Here is a 16,492-nt window from a genome sequence, read left to right as displayed (position 1 = left end):
TCGAGTAGTGAGCTTTTTAATAAGGTTGCATAGTTTTAGATTGAGAAAAATTAGATGAGTTGCTTGTCTTTTTTTCTTTAAGAAAAGGTACGCGTATCACGTATCAGATACGTATCTGAAAGTATCGGTATCCGATGCGTGACTGATACAAATTCTTTACCTCACATGAAGGATTTGTGATTCATAGTGTATTACAGTTAACTTAATTACTTATGCAAATTCAAATGTATTAAATTAATTATAATTAATTACTTGTTTAAATATATATTTAATTAATTTTAATTGATAATAGTGCATTGATACAATTTAATAGTTTATTGGAATGACATAGAATTCATGTATTAACTTTAATCAGTAATGAAACGAAGATTCAATCTCAATGTTTTTTGATTATATGTTTTTCGTTACTGTCGATGATAAGAAAATCAATTGGCTCGTGGAGCAGCTATGTGAACATTGCAGACAAAAGCGTAGTTGATTCAAATGGAAGAAGTTCCTTGGAAAATTTGGGAGACTTATGCATGCGATTAAATGTTGATGCCAGATGAGCTTGTTATCGACTGATTGAATAGTGGCTCGAGAGAGTGATTTTCTCAATTTCTTTATTTTTTCTTTAATTGTTTTGTTGTTCTTTACAAATATATATATATATATATATATATAAATAATTGAAAATTAAATTTATTAATTTTTCTATACTTATAGATAATTAATGTTATATGGCTAACGGCAAGAGATCTCTCATTTGTATTTTCTCATGTACTAAAAAATCATATTCTTATTAAAAAAAAAAAGATGGAATGGTATTTGTTTCCTAGAAAGATGAACAATAAAATTAATTAAAAAAGGAATCTAGTTTTCTAAACTAAAATTTCCATGGCTATCAATTTCAAAAACTTTAGTTCTCACATTTGATCATCATCTCTCTCAAATGATAACTCCACTCAAGCTCACCAATGGCAACATTCCTTGCGTCATTTTCCCGGTAGCGTCCTAAAAGCTTCACTCAACTTTGAAAATTCTGCGGCATTTTACATTCTGAATGCATAACCATTTTTGATTCCCCAGGATTCGAATGAATTGCAGTCGAAGACAATTTCCAGAGCTTCCCCGCCATTTCGCGCCCCAAAGTCAGATAAGTTTTTTTGTTAGTCGGAACCCTAGCGTCCGACTCTGCCTCAGCAATGCCGAAATTAGCGTAAGTGTTCCTCAGTGAAATGACAAAACAGCAATCTCTCTCACTTTCTGCAGTTTAATTCTTTCATTCTATGGTGTTTTATCCACTTGCTTTAGAATCTACCGCCCTAATTTTTTGAGTGACATGCTTGGTTCTTTGTCTTCCATTTGGCCTCATCAGTTTTTTCGTTTGAATTATGTTGTTATTTCTTGTATACTTCAGAATTGAACTTCTATACTACATGGCTATCCATCTCTGCATTTTGAACATCAAAGGAAACTAAAGGGAGGCGTTTTGTACTATTTTAATTTGTTCTTAAACACTATATAAAAATAATAATAAAAGAGAGGGAGAGAGAGAGATTAGAATCTAAGCAGAAGTTCAATCACACAATACGAGAAGAGAAGAGGTGGTGTTAGATGCATTTGGCTGGTTGGAGTCACTGGAAGTTTGTTTCTATAATGTTATTTTGCATGTTTAACTGTTGGTTTGCTTTCTATTAACGTCAGTTGTTTATATGAATAGAACGTGTCAGTAAATGAAATTTTAGGCATGAATGTTCCTGTATTTGGACAAGTGTATGTGTTCCTGATTAGACACTACCGATGCCTTGTCTTAGGTCAACGATCCATTGAAATCTGAGGATGGATTTTCTAATCATCAGATGGAAGGTACGCCGTAGAGAATCTAATATATGAATATATGGTTGATTTTTTATGCATTCAGTGAACTCTAGTTCACATGTCATATTTTTTTTTATCAAGAACTTGAGAATTCTCATCTGCTGATTTCTTGCCTTTTCACTCCTTTTGGAGTTTGTATCCTCGAGCAATATTCTCTTTTCATTTTCTTAGTGAGAAGTTTCATATCTTGTTCCAAAAAAAAGAAAAAAAAGAAAAAAATGAAAATCCCTTAAGAAACTCTCATCTCTTTCCTTATCTCTCTTGTTAGGTTCAATGGAAAAGAATGAGAATAGTCAGAAACATCCCCGGAAATCAAATAAGTACTACACTACTTGCCTTTGGTGAATTCTATGGCTACTGCTTTTTTTCTGTTAATAATGCCATGGTGGTGGTGAGACCTTCCCTTTCTGCTCAAGATCTCTACTCTCTAGTTTCTAATCAAAGTTAAACCAGTAGAACATAACTTAGCCTCCACACTGGAATAAGCAACAAAGACAGTCTATTTCACGTTCCACTGATATTTGTACTTTTTTGTTGGTTAATGTCACTGTTGATTTATATTGGTATATTTATTTTACATGTAAGAAAAAAGTGGGTCTCAGAATATATTTGATTCCCTAAGAATAAACCACATCAAATAGTAAGTCAGAGATCTTTAGACAGACAAATTTTCTTGTTTATTGGTTGAGACAGCTTTGTGATTCTAGAATTTTGGAGTACATAAATATTTATGTTGGGTACCGAATATATCAAGTTATAAATTGACAAAGAAACAATTTCCGTTTAGTAACCACATGAAATGAAACAAAGATCCTCTTGGCTTTATTGAAATGATACAAAGATTGTCTTGGCTTTATCAACAGGAAACCAGGATACTCTTGGCTTTACCGAAATGAGACAAAAACCTTGTTGGCTTTATCGAAATGAAACAAATATCTTCTTGGCTTTATCTTATTGGATGCGTCGATGCGGTCTTCATATTAGGCATGTATCATTTCATGCTTTTTCACTTATACTAGTACATGTTCATCTTGTAGGGTACTGGAGAAATTGAGGCGATATGGAATTTCTGGAATATTGTCTTACGGATTGTTGAATACAGTCTACTATCTTACAACATTTCTCGTTGTGTGGTGAGTCCAATGCTCTATTAACTGCATATTTACTGCTATTATTATTATGTAGAAGAGACATAAAGTGGCTTGTGCCTAATATGAGGCTTCATAACTTTAGGAGGTTTATTCAATATGTGTGTTGGTTATGAGAATTGGATGTTGAGGGATGGTAATGATGGGAACTAGATGATGAGGCATGGAAATTGTATAGAAAGATGGTTAACAATAAAGAAACTACAGTAAGATGTTTAAAAGTAATTCTAGGAACTTGGATGCTACTTCCCTCCTCTCTCCTGGGCGAGTTCAAGCTTGAACAATCACAAGGTTCCCTACCTTCTCTTGTTGACCAATTCCTCTAGTCTAGTCATTATTCTCTGACACACTACCTGCTAATTACCAAATTACCTCTACTCTCTAATCCTACAAATAACTATTTGCGGAACTTGTTTTTATGCAATGGTTGTAGCTAAGGTTGATATTGGTCTTATCTTTTTCCAATGGTGAACATGGGTTCCAATTTCAATACCTTTCGGATGTATTTGGATAACGTGTCGAGTGAGACATGGTTTCTTTTTCCAGGACATCCCAAGATTGAATCCAATGGAGACAGGGTAGCGTTTATAGCAGAGGATTAGAGCACACATACTACCTACACTCGGATAAAAAGACCTTGTGAAGCTCCACTTTAGGAGAGCTAGAATTTCAAAACATATGGGCTTAAGGGTTGAGGTGCTAAGCGATGACATTTCAGCCTTTTGAACATGATTCTTGCTTTCCATCAATATTGATGGTTGTGGGACTCTGGTTGGAGACACCTTTACTACCTCATCAGTGGGCGATAATTTATTTCATTTTATTATTATTTATTTTTCAGAAAATAACACTTCTTATAACATTACTTTATCTTCTATTTATTTCATCACTCTTCCGTTGGCAGTCTACTCAGTCTTCATATCGAATTATTTATTTGCATGTTAGGTTCTACATTGCACCAGCACCTGTGAAAATGGGCTATGTTGCGGCTGCTGGAAGGTGAAAAACTTATTTGTAGCCTTGTAGGAGCCCCTTTTTATATGGCTAGCTGCTTTACTCCTTTTTTTGGGCTGTCTTTTTGCCCAATGTTTTCTTTCATTTTTCTCAACGAAAGCCTGGTTTTCTGTTAGAATGAGATATTTATCTGTGATGGAGCTTTATACTAAGACGGTGACACTTTATTACCTTGTAGATTTCTCAAAATAATGGCTACAGTATGGGCTGGAAGCCAAGTTACGAAGCTTGCAAGAGCTGCAGGGTGAGCTCTTATATTCCTACTTATTATCAAGTACTTTTCTGATACATGTGATTCTGCCTATCAAGTATCAAACAACCCAACTATATGAACTGTAAGGCTTAGCTTGTTTACTGGTGGAAATGACATTCAACATTTATTCCAATCTCCATAGCCCTGTTTGATGACAATCTTTCTAGGACATGTTTGATAACATCTTTGTTTCCGATTTTTTATTGTCTAAAATTATATGCTCATTTGCCAACTTATTCTATGCTTTCAAATCTATTTTCAATATTGTTTTTCTAAATAAGAGAAATTTTAAAATATGATTTGTGCTTTGAAATTTTTGAAAACGAAAAACAAAATCGTTATCTAATGTTAAATCTCACTCCCCATTTGATTTTTGGAACGAGGAAGCAACCTGTTTAATTGAGGCTTCTCATTCATGCAGGGCTCTTGCTCTGGCGCCATTTGTCGACAGAGGGTTGTCGTGGTTCACTGTCAAATTCAACTTTGAGTCTCAGGGGAAGGTTACTAGAAACAAAACCTCTATTTATCCAATTTGTTTCTTGTTTCATTTCATTGATGTTATGCTTAAAGTTAAACCATCTCCAGGCATTTATGGCGATTGTTGGGTTCTGCTTAGGATTGGTTCTCTTGTTATTCATTGCTGTTACTCTGCTTTCAGCATAAGACAAGTGATTCCTTCGGAAAGTAAGTACTATCTCTCACATCATTGGCTTTTTCCTAAGTTTAAGTGTGTTTCCTTGTCTTTAATATTGAAGGCTTTGATTTTTTTTTTCTTCCTTAAAGTTAAAGTTTCCAATATTTTAAAAGAGTTTTATTTAACTCTGAATTAGCAAGTCTAATATATCCGAAAATAAGGATATTTATGATACCTACATAGATTTAATGTAATTCATACTTAAATGTTGTAAAGTCAGATGGATTATCTCACGAGTTTAGTTGAGATGTATCAAAATATATATTATATCACAAAAGAAAACAAAATAAGGTGGGGTTGAACCAATACGAGATTGTCATTGGTGTCAAGAAAATGTTAAATGTTTAAATTTTAGGTTTGGAGTCTATTTTGATGTTTGATATTTCATAGCTTTTATTTTCTGATCTTTAGTTTATTTTTTGTTCTCCAATCGTTGCATTGTTTATTACGTCCAATAACCATTGTCCGTCAGTCAGTAAGATTCCAATTCCAAAGTATTAAATTTTCTGTTTTTTGAAAGTTAATTATCATATTATGGAGTTCCTTCAATTTTATTACATTAGTCCCTCAGTTTTTCTTTTTTTTCTTTTCTTTTTTTTTTGGGTTTAGTTATCAAAATTGATTAAAAAATAATAACAATCATTTTCATGCAAGAAGGTATAATATATGAATACTAAATTTAAGATTTATTGAAAGTACATCGATTAAAATTGGACATTTAAAAATCAATGGATCAAAGTAAACAAATTTTACTCGAACTAAGAGACTAAAATGATATTTTTTTTTGTGAGAAAACCAAAATGATATATATTTTAACATTTTTTAGGTTAAGATATTATTTTAATTCAATACTTTGGATTTTGTTTACGCACTTTTAAACTTTTAATTTCTAATAGATCTTAAAATTAGTTTATTAGCTAGCTAGTTTATTGTTGACTTTTTTTTTTTTTTTTTTTTTTTTTTTTTTTTTTTTTTTTAAATAGTCTATTAACATTCTCTTTATTTATTGCGAAAGTATCTACATTATACTGTCTTTTTTCTTTTTCTTTTTCATGAAAATTATAATTATGTTTTAAATAATTTTGATAGAAATTAACTTTTGAGGACTAAATTTAAATTTATTAAAAAGACTAAAATTGAACCATGGAAAGTATAAAGACTTTGTTTAGTAGTTTCTATTGTATTTTAACATTTTTTTTAAAAAAACAATATGGAAATATAGTGCATGGATATAGAAGACATTTTTTTAGAAAATAAAGTAGTTTTGATTGAAGAAATTTTGTGAAAAATAGTGGTAGTTTTTGCCGTTGTTTCAAAGGACAATTTTATAACGACAAGTCACAGAAGACGATGATTTTAATGTGAGACAATTTTATTTGAAAGTAAAAATAGGCAATTTTGGAAAAAAAACATACATTCTCTCCCTCTATAACCATTGTTTTTCCAAATGGTTATTGGACAATTTCTTGGACGTCATCTAAGATGAAGGATTTTCCTTGTTTAAATATTTTGCATCAATGTAAATAGGAAGGAATTGATTGATACCTTATACTAAAATAGCGTATTTATTACTAGAATAAAATGATCATCTTGTACTAAAATAATGAAACAAATATAATACTAAAATTTCATGTACCGAAACATGTTGATTGATACCACGCAATAAGATTCAAATGAATGTAAAATATGATTGATACCATACACTAAAATAATGAAGACCAACATAAGTTGTATCATCATAGATTAATATAGATGCACTAAAGTTAGGGGGAAAGGAACCTCATATGTTATAAAATAAAATCAGCTGCCATGTTCAATGAAACAAAAACAAATAATTTTCTTACAACAAGAATCTTTGAAAATAAAAAACAATTATGAAGAAGAAACTTTGGGCTTATCAATTGGTGATGAGAGATGCCAGCCATCATAAAAGAATTATTGAAGAGAAAAATACAAAAACCAAGCTTAGGTACTTTCTAATGAAATGCTATTAACTTTTTATTTTTTTTAATATACATGTAGAGTTGCCTATTTGAGTTTTTATCTTACTAGATAGGAGTAGATGTGGGTTAAATTGGGTTGAAGTAGGTGCTAGATTGGTCTTGATGTCAATTATTGATTGACAATAGGTCTAAAAAGGCAGCAAATGAGGTGAAAAAGCACTTTTGGTTTTTGAACTTTCATCAAAGAAATAATTGTCCTTTTAACTTTTTGTTATGGTGCCCAATATTAATTAGTAATAGGTCTATAAATGTAAAATTTTAAAGTAAAAGGAACCAACTGATGACCAAGTTCAATTGAACGGGTTGGTGGTGGGGAACTTGATATAAATTGGTTTCACCTCAAAAGATCAATTGATTGATCAAGTCAATCAGTTGATCGGTTGTCATTTTGAGTTTAGTTTAACTGATTAAGGCATATTAGATTGAGAGGTTAAAGTTACGAGTCTTCTCACCCGACATGCATTTAATGGAACAAATACAATTGATTTAATATACATTAGGGTATTTGGGACGTTGAGTTGAGATAAGATGACCGAAGTTTATATGTCTGTGGAATTAATAGATTTGTGTAGTTAATATGTTTGTGTTTGGGGTGCAGAGTTATTTGGTCTGAATTCGTATGTTTGTATTTGAGATAGTTGAGTTCATATGTCTGGGGTATCTGATATGGTAAAAAAAAAAAAAAACTCTAAATAATATGCTTTTATGATTACTATTTTTGTTTTGAAACTTTTTTATTTAATAATTCTACACATCTTTGTTTAAATAAAATATGGATTGCAATTTTTTTCTTTTAATTTTTAATGATTTTTTTTTCTTTTTTTTTTTTTTGGGTAATAAACAACAATTAACCCACTACGATTCTTGCAAAATATGGTTAAATAAAATGAGAAATCAAAACTTTTGATTCCTAATTTTTCTCCATGAATTACATTATCATCTTCTTCCTTTTTTCCCTTGTTATTGCTTTGTATTTTTACTCTATCATGAATTTTTTGAACATTGAATCTCCCCCATCACCTTAGCAGCCAATTGAATGCTACCACATCTCTTTAACAATTTCACTTTCAATTCCTTAAAATTTAGAAGATCATTTGAGAAAAAATCTCAAATTTTCACTAATTCTTGCTAGAAAATGTTTTAGGAAAAAAAATCTCAATTTTATGAGTGTTTTTTTTTCTTTTAATTTTAATTTTTATAATTATAAGTTACACACTTTTCAACTATATACATACTTTTCCAAATATTCTTAACACTCATTTGACATGTGAATTCAATTAAATAAAAATATATTTTACAAATTTCTACGTATAAATATTTCATTTAATGTAAACAAAATACTATTATTGATATGATCAACAACCCTACAACATATTTTAATAATCATAAGTCTTATACTAGTTGAAAGTGGTTGTCGAAGTTGATTATCGAAGATGATTTTTTTGCTGGAGTTTGAGTCAGAGGTGGTTGTTGAGTTTAAAGTTGGTCGCATGAAGGTGGTATTGGAGTTGGATGTTGGAGTTTGTCGTCGAATGTGGTTTTTGAAGCCCGGAGTTGGTTGTGCGAATGTGGTTGTCGAAGTTGATCATTGAAGATGATTTTCGTTGGAGTTTTTTAGTCGAAGATGGTTGTCGAAGCCTGAAGTTGGTCGCATGAAGGTGGTATTGGAGTTGGTCGTCGGAGTTTATCGTCGGAGGTGGTTGTCGAAACCCAAAGTTAGTCGTCGAAGTTGCTCGCTCGAAGGTGGTCATTGAAGGATATTTTCGTTGAAGTTTGTAGTTGGATGTGGTTGTCGGAGCCTACGAAGGTGATTGTCGGAGTTGATCATCAGAGTTTGTTATCGGAGGTGGTTGTCGGAACTTGAAATTGGTTGTCAAAGTTAGTCATGTGAATGTGGTCATTGAAGTTGGGTCACCGGAAGTGTCATCGGAGATGATTGCCGAAGCTCGAAATTGATTGTTGGAGTTGGTCATCGGAGTTTTCATTGAAGATGGTTGTCGTAGCTCGGAGTTGGTTCTTGGCGTATGGCAGCGATAGTCACCAACAGTAATTGATGGGTAGAGCGATTGAAAATATTGGAAGAAGAGAGAGTTGGGGTGAGTTGGTACTCAACTCCACCCATTGAAAGCTGGTGGGCCAAACATTGAGTTGTATATCAGCTCAACTTAACTCATATTGGTGAACCAAACACCCTATTGAGATTATTTCAAAACCAATATTTGAACCTAAGAAAACTTAGACGATTCCAAATTGCTAAAATCAACATATTATATAATATGGCCAAACTAGATTCAAACTTACATCTATATTTTTCATATTTTGCTTACACCCCTAATATATTATAAACCGTTTCATAAAAAAATGAAATGGTATAAACAATATATTATAATAATTAGTTGGTTCCAAGTATATAGTTACAAGGGGAATCGTTAATGAAGTTGGAGGCTTTTCCTTTACTCAAACTTCATAGAATCCATCAGTTTCTCATTCGATTCTCTGGATATTCCAATATCCTTTCCACACTGTTTTCTGCTGCAACTTGGCTTCCATTTAAACCATCAACTCTCCGTTGTTCTTCTTTTCAAAATTTTGTTACCATTTCCTCTTTCACTTCCTCAAGAAGTCTTTCAAATTAACGCTTCATTTTCTTTCACAAACGGAATGATCTCTGTTGTATAATCTAAAAACTGAAAGTTTCTGTTTTATTTTATTTTATTTTTCGGGTTGGGAATTGATTTGATCACCATTGAACTATGTTCATTCAACATAAATATATTTGAAACGTTTTTCCTTTCAAAATCATGAATTTGTAAATAGTTGCACAATAGCTTTACCACAAGTCACCCAAAATCTTTAGATTCCATTTCTTTTTCTTACGGGTTGAATTGGTTTTTTTTATCACTTCGAAACCAAAAACTTTCTCGTGGCATATTTAGATAACTGTTTTCGAAAAGTCGTCTCTTTTTAGATTATTCTTTCTTTGAAAATCACAAGATTGTAAATAACTACGGGATATTTTTTGGATCTTTTAGAAAACCACGGGTGTCGGATCTTATACATTTGTTTTTTTGGGGCTCGGGAAATTTTTCATGGCAAAGTTGGAAGAAGGAGGAGAGAAAGTGATGGTAATCCAAGATGGAAGCAGAAAGTTCAGTTGGAATGCAGCCATGGGAATTGTATGGGTGCTGAGGAACTCTCCATTTAGAAAGGGAGATGAAATAACACTACTAGTTGTTCTTCACCAGGTTAATAATCCTAGTATGTATGCTTTGATGGAAGCTTCAATGTGTAAGCTTTCAATTACACTCTTTAGTTCCCTTCCAATACTTCCTCAAACAATTCAAGGGAAGGCCATTTAATTTAATTTTGATTTGTCTTTACACTTTTTTTTTCTTTTTCTTTTCGTTGACTTCGACTAGAGTAAGGATTCTAGTCTAGACTTTTTGGTTGAGCATATATCTCGACTTTTTGGTTATCCCTTGATCAATTGAGATATGGTCGATATTTTCTTTTACTATGAAATTTCTAAAACGGTGTAGATATACTAATATACTAGTATGATTGAGTTTTGGATTTGGACATTCTTTATTATCAATGTTATCATTTGTTATATACTTTTGGACACATTATTTTTTCCAAGTCTTCCGTTGTTTTTCTCTTGGTTGGGATGAATTTTCAAATGCTTTAAAAGACTTTTTTTCCCTCTTCATTCTAAGCATACCCTCAATCTCACAATTATCATCTACCCAATTTTTATTAGAATCAAATATTCTACTAAATGAAATTTGAATATCAAAATGAGTATAGCTCAATTGGTATAGTACTTGTACTCTTAAAAAAAAACTTTTTCCTTTGATTGGTTTAGGAAGTTTTTTAAAAAAATTAGAAGAAAAGGGTAGTTTGGAAAATTTTTTTTTTAGGGAAATGGGATTGATTTTTTGTTCTTCTTGTAGAGTGTGTCTCTTAAGGGACGCACTATCTCTTTTTTTTTTTATTATTTTCTTCTTTTTTTTTTTCTCTCTCTCTTAAACCTCCGTATTCCTTCTTTCATTTTTTTTTCCCATTTTTGATTTAATTTCCTTTAAAGTTTAAACTAATTATTTCTAGTATTGAAATGGCATAATATTATTCTTTTTTTTAAAAAATACATTTTTATCTATAAAATTTTTCAAAATTTTTAGCCATTCAATTTTGATCTCTAAATTTTATAATGTGACAATTTTACTCTTTAAATTTTAATATTTACACTTTTAGCCTTGATTTTTTCACTAAATATTCAGTTTCAGCCTTTGACATAAATGTCAATAAATTAATTTTTAAATAACTAATTTCAATGGTGATAGAAAATATAACTTAAAATTAATTATACTTATTCTAAATGAATTGATACGCATTAGTATTACTTTTTATAATCAACAATTTACAATTTTTTATATGCAAATGTTTCATATCGTTTAATTTTGTAATTAATTTCCAATAATTGATATTATTTTGTAATCATTTTTTCATTTCTTTTATAAATTTATGCTCTCACATCGACATTTACACAGATATTTACAATGTTGTCTTACTTTATAGAAATTATGATCTCTAGGTTTCAAGATTCACACTTTTAACTTCAAGTTTTCATTTGAAATAAATATAATATAATTATTTTTAAGTTATATTTTTTTATCACTATTGAAATTAATTTTAAAATTTAACTTCATATATAATTATTTTAAATAGATTTATTAACATTTATGTCAAAGACTGAAAGTGAATATTAGTGAAAAATCGAGATTAAAAGTGTAAATATTGAAACTTAAAGACTAAATCGAAGCAAAATCTAAACTTTAAGGGTAAAGTTGTACATCATAAAACTTAGAGGTCAAAATTCAATGATTATAAATATAAATATTTTTCTAAAAAATTATGGATAAAAATGTATTTTTTAAAAAAATAATATTATGTCATGTCAATACTAAAAATAATAGTTTAAATTTTAAAGGAATAAAATTAAATTAAAAAAGAAAAAAAAGAATGAAAGAAGGGTAACAGAAGTTTAAGAGAGAGAAAAAGGGAAAAAAAAAAAGATACTGCGTCTCCACAGGAGACAAAAAATCAACCCCATTCTCCTAATTTTTTTGCCCAAACTACCCCTTTCTTCTAATTTCTTTTAAAAACTTCCTTACCTTTCCAATTAATCTTTTAATGAGCAAATGTGATTATTTCATTTAATTCAAGTACAACATCACACTAAAAAAATCTTGAAATGTAATTGGATAATTGTGTAAAGAATTTTTGTTGCTCAAACTTTGTGCTTGAAAACTCCAAACAATAACTAAAATAGTCACTCTTTAAACTAGAAGAAAAATACTTGAGTGCATTTTAAATTGAACACATCTTTTTCAAAATGGGTTTTAAAATTTGTCATGAGGTTTTCAAACCTTAGGTTTTTTCGGTTGGAATGGCTTTTCAAGTACATTAAAATGGGTTTTTTCCACTTAAAATACTTTTTAATAAGCACACGACAAAATTTTCTTTTTCTTTAAAGATATTTTTTCTCCCTTTGTGATCGAAGAAGATGGAGATTGCACTGAAGTATTACTCTTTTAACAATTATATGAAGAAGGATTGAAATAACTTTTTGGAAGCTATGAGACTAAAATGAATATGTTTTCTTTTTTCAGTACAATAATATGAGAAGTAGTAAAATTTGAACATCTCTCTTAGTCAATGACATATGCTTTAATTACTTTTTGTTTTAAAAAAAAATTGTTTTAACCAGTCAAGTATAAAGTTAAGAATATATCTATCAAAATAGTATTTAAACCTTATTTATTGTGCTGAAATGACATCGCTTATTGTCCGTTTTCACCAGTGGGACACAAGCAGCGAGTGGACTCAAACTCAATGATAGGGCTTAACGACGACTTGATAGTAAAGGAAAGTGCAAAGAAAATGGAAGAATACACTAACAATGAAGGAATGCATGAAATTATGGATCTTTGTGAACTCAAAAAGGTACAGCAATTTCAATTATGTTCTAGAAAACAAGAAAAAGAAAACCCCTTTGTGATGTGTTATGGTTGGTTAATGTTGATTTGAATAACATTTTTTATGGTAAAAGATCTAGTTGCTTTATTCACTTGATCATTTATGTCTCCATGGATAACAATTCTGTTTTTAATAATTAAGTGTAGTGTAATCACTATTTGTATACCTATAGTTTTCTTCCTACTTTTATTGCCTATCTTTTAAACATGCTTTCAGAAACAAAACTACATTTTTATTTTTTTTAAAAAAGATTTTGTTTGGTAATGGGTTTGTTTTGTTTTTAAATTTAGGATTGTTTCGGTCAATTTTCTAATTATAATTTTTTACTATTATTAAAGAAAACACTTGAATTCCTAATCAAATTCTAATAACAAGAACAAATTTTTGAAAACTATATACATTTTTTAATTTTCTAGACTTGACTTGATTTTTAAGAACGCTAATAGAAAATGAATGACAAAACATCGAAACTTATTGGAGGAGAAGTGGTTATGAGCATGATTTTTGAAAACCAAAAACCCCAGGAATCAATAATTATCAAATAGATCCTTTGTTTTTGGTATTCTAAAACTATGTTTGTTTTCTTACTGCTTCTTTTCTTTTTTACCTTAGTTCTCATCTTTCCCAATTAAACATCTAAATTTTTAGCCAAACTTGAAAAGCAATTTATTTTTTTTTCAAAACAAAGAAATCAATTTGTGGAAGGAGAATTTATTAACTTATTTTTTAAAAAATCAGATGGTTAGTAAATAAGATCGTAGTTTTTTGAAAATTGAACGACCGTTTGGCCCATCAATTTCTTAAGTTGGTGTAAACAACTCATCTTCAATTAGTAAACATTATTGAAGTTGCATATTCATCAAGTAACTCCATCGTTTCATTTTTTATATATTTTACATTTATCGAAAAATTTCATCTTCCCCTCTATTTTTATTTTTCACATTTATCGAGCAATTTCATTTTTATCTCTTAATAATTATTTAGAAATTTCATCTTATAATTCTACACCTCAAATACAAATTTACTAACTTCAAATATACTTTAAAATAGAAAACTAAACAAAAATCGTGGAATCAAGTATACTTTAAAAAAACTAGAAATTAAAAATAAAATGTTATTAAATGAGATCTTTTGGCAAAGTCCTAGCGCTGTCTTTAGAGTAGATAAAAGGATGTTAATTTCAAATATATTTGATTCTCTATTTTAGATTATTGACCTAACTGGACTAAGGGTTAACAAAAAAATTTGATGTAAATTTGTTAGATAAGGTTCAAGGTGGAAGTTCATGCAGGGTCTTCTGCCAAGAAAGTTGCTCTTGAAGCTGCTAAAATTTACAAACCAACTTGGGTTATTCTTGATAGGTGAAAATCTCAACCCAACTGATCTTGTTTTACTCCTTAATGGCTTGTTTGAAATCTCCTGGTGGCGAGAGATTTCCGTTCATAATGGATTTCAAATTAATTCCATTGTTTGATATTATAGGAAATGAAATGATTTTAAAATCTGAAGGGATTTCAAATCCTGTTTTACTTAAAAAACTTTTCTTACTAAAATGCTCGGATTTTGAAGAATTTAATAGGATTTGAAAGTAAACTACTTAATTAATTTTGTCAAATTCTAATTTTCAATTAATCCATCATGGTTAAAAGCCTATATTAGTTCATTCATAACTTTCTTTTCTTTTCGAATTTCCATCTAAACACAAAATTTTAAATACATTCATTTCAAATCTTTCTCGTTACAAATAAAGTAATCGATTTAAAATCATTTCTTAAACTTTTTTGAATCCAAACAGAGGATAAAATTTTGCATATCCATTTTTCTCTTGTTTTTCGCACTTAAATATGTACTTTAAGTTCACAATGGAACTTTTGATTGGAAAAATTGTTATTAAAAAAATAAATTTTAACCCCAAAAATTGTCAAGTTGTATCAATTTTAATAATAATAAAAAAACTCTCAATTTCATCAAATTGCACCTCCAACTTAGATAAATGTTGCAATTTTAATTTTCAACTATGAAAAGTGTTGAAATTTTAGGACCTATTTGGTAGACAACTTAGATTATGTCTTACGTTTTGAAATTTACTGGGTTCAGCGAATACGTGTTTGATTAGTAATCCGAAATTATGTTTTCGGAAACTGTTTCCAAATTCAAAAAACATTATTTTTTCTTAATATTTTTAGTGTATCCAAAATTTGAATTCAAGATTTAAAAATGTAGAAGGATAGCAGATACATTATTTCATGTTATAGACTTAATTATATTTGTTAAATGAAAATATGTAATATAGAATGCATATAGTAAGATTAAAAATCATTGAACAATACATAAAAATGACATAGAAGAATCAAAATGGACAGGCGTATGAAGAGAGAGAGAAAGTTCTTTTTAAAGAGATTGAGTTGCAAGATATCAAGAATGAAAAGGGACAATGCAGTTGTAGAATTGAGAGGAAAATTGGGAATGGGAATTGGAGGAAGAGAGGAGGAAAAGGATTTGTCCATAACCCTAACTTCTCCAAATTACTTCCCAAAAACATCTCCTTCTCAATTTAGTTATGCTGAGATGATACCAGGAAGTCCTCAACATCAACTTTCTCCAACTAGTAACTCTCTTTTCTCCCTTTCTTCTTCTTCTTCTTTCGATATCCTTTTAGGTTAAAATATCATTTTGGTTTTGTACTTCAAATTCTTTTTTCTTTTTTTCTTATACTTTCATTAAATTTTAAATTCCATCGTTGATGTTAGTTTATTTGACCACGTTAGAAAGACTAGATCTAATATTTATTGAAAATGTAGGGACTAAATTTGGAATTTTGAATTAATAGTATATGAATTAAAATAGAACTTAAACGAAAGTATAAGACCAGAATAGTATTTTAATAATGTGTTATTAAAGTCCCGTTTAATGACTATTTTGTTTTTTGTTTTTATTTTTTAAAGTTAAGCCTAGACACTATTTTAACCTCCAAATTTCTTCATTTGTTATCTATTTTTCACCAATGGTTTAAAAATAAAGCCAAATTTTGAAAACTTAAAAAAGTAACTTTTAAAAAGTTTTTTGTTTTTGTTTTTGGTTAAGAATTCAATCATTGTACTTAATAAAGATGTAAATCAATATAAGAAATACGAACGACTAGGTTTAATTTTAAAAAATATAAACAAAAAATTAAATGATTAGTAAACGAGACCTAATTATATTACATTTTAAAAGTTACAGGTGGATTAGAGAGAGCTAGGTTAAATTACATAAATGCTCATGAAGTGAACTCTAAAGTTTGGGTTAGACTTTTAAAAACTTGATTTTGATGAGCGTCATTTGAAAGTTTTTTTTTTTCAATTAAAATGAAGAATATATTTGATGTGGCAACTTTTAATTTGTAAATATTGGAAAGTGTATCATAATATTATTTACAGCTTAATTTCATTAGGGAAGATCATGATAATATTCGACATTATTTACAACATCATTTGTTGAA

At 29.6% G+C, this 16,492-nt stretch overlaps 1 protein-coding gene across 2 annotated transcripts; it reads left to right on the top strand.

Annotated features, from left to right (window-relative positions):
* The first annotated feature begins 749 nt into the window (after nt 1-749).
* On the top strand, nt 750-13,174 carry LOC120082258 (Gag-Pol polyprotein/retrotransposon). 2 transcript variants are annotated; one of them, XM_090315482.1, is made up of 10 exons: nt 750-985; nt 1,069-1,198; nt 1,797-1,848; nt 2,129-2,180; nt 2,898-2,993; nt 3,954-4,007; nt 4,201-4,266; nt 4,697-4,775; nt 4,861-4,959; nt 12,836-13,174. In XM_090315482.1, the coding sequence occupies exons 1-9, from the start codon at nt 957-959 to the stop codon at nt 4,936-4,938; spliced, it is 636 nt and encodes a 211-aa protein (XP_090171608.1). In that variant the 5' UTR covers nt 750-956; the 3' UTR covers nt 4,939-4,959; nt 12,836-13,174. The 2 variants fall into 2 exon arrangements, with proteins under 2 accessions (XP_090171608.1, XP_090171609.1); XM_090315483.1 differs by lacking the exon at nt 12,836-13,174 and adding an exon at nt 10,005-10,486.
* Nucleotides 13,175-16,492: the final 3,318 nt, after the last annotated feature.

The sequence above is a fragment of the Benincasa hispida genome, chromosome 7 (genome assembly GCF_027475165.1).
Source record: "Benincasa hispida cultivar pf3 chromosome 7, pf3_genome.v1.1, whole genome shotgun sequence".
In the NCBI taxonomy this organism is placed as follows: Eukaryota; Viridiplantae; Streptophyta; class Magnoliopsida; order Cucurbitales; family Cucurbitaceae; genus Benincasa; species Benincasa hispida.
This window is presented reverse-complemented; position numbering and strand designations above follow the sequence as displayed.

Coding starts and splice junctions, on each gene's coding strand:
- LOC120082258 (XM_090315482.1), top strand. CDS start 957: ATGGCAACATTCCTTGCGTCATTTTCCCG. Junction 1,849..2,128: donor TTCTAATCATCAGATGGAAG/GTACGCCGTAGA, acceptor CTCTCTTGTTAG/GTTCAATGGAAAAGAATGAG. Junction 2,994..3,953: donor ACAACATTTCTCGTTGTGTG/GTGAGTCCAATG, acceptor TTTGCATGTTAG/GTTCTACATTGCACCAGCAC.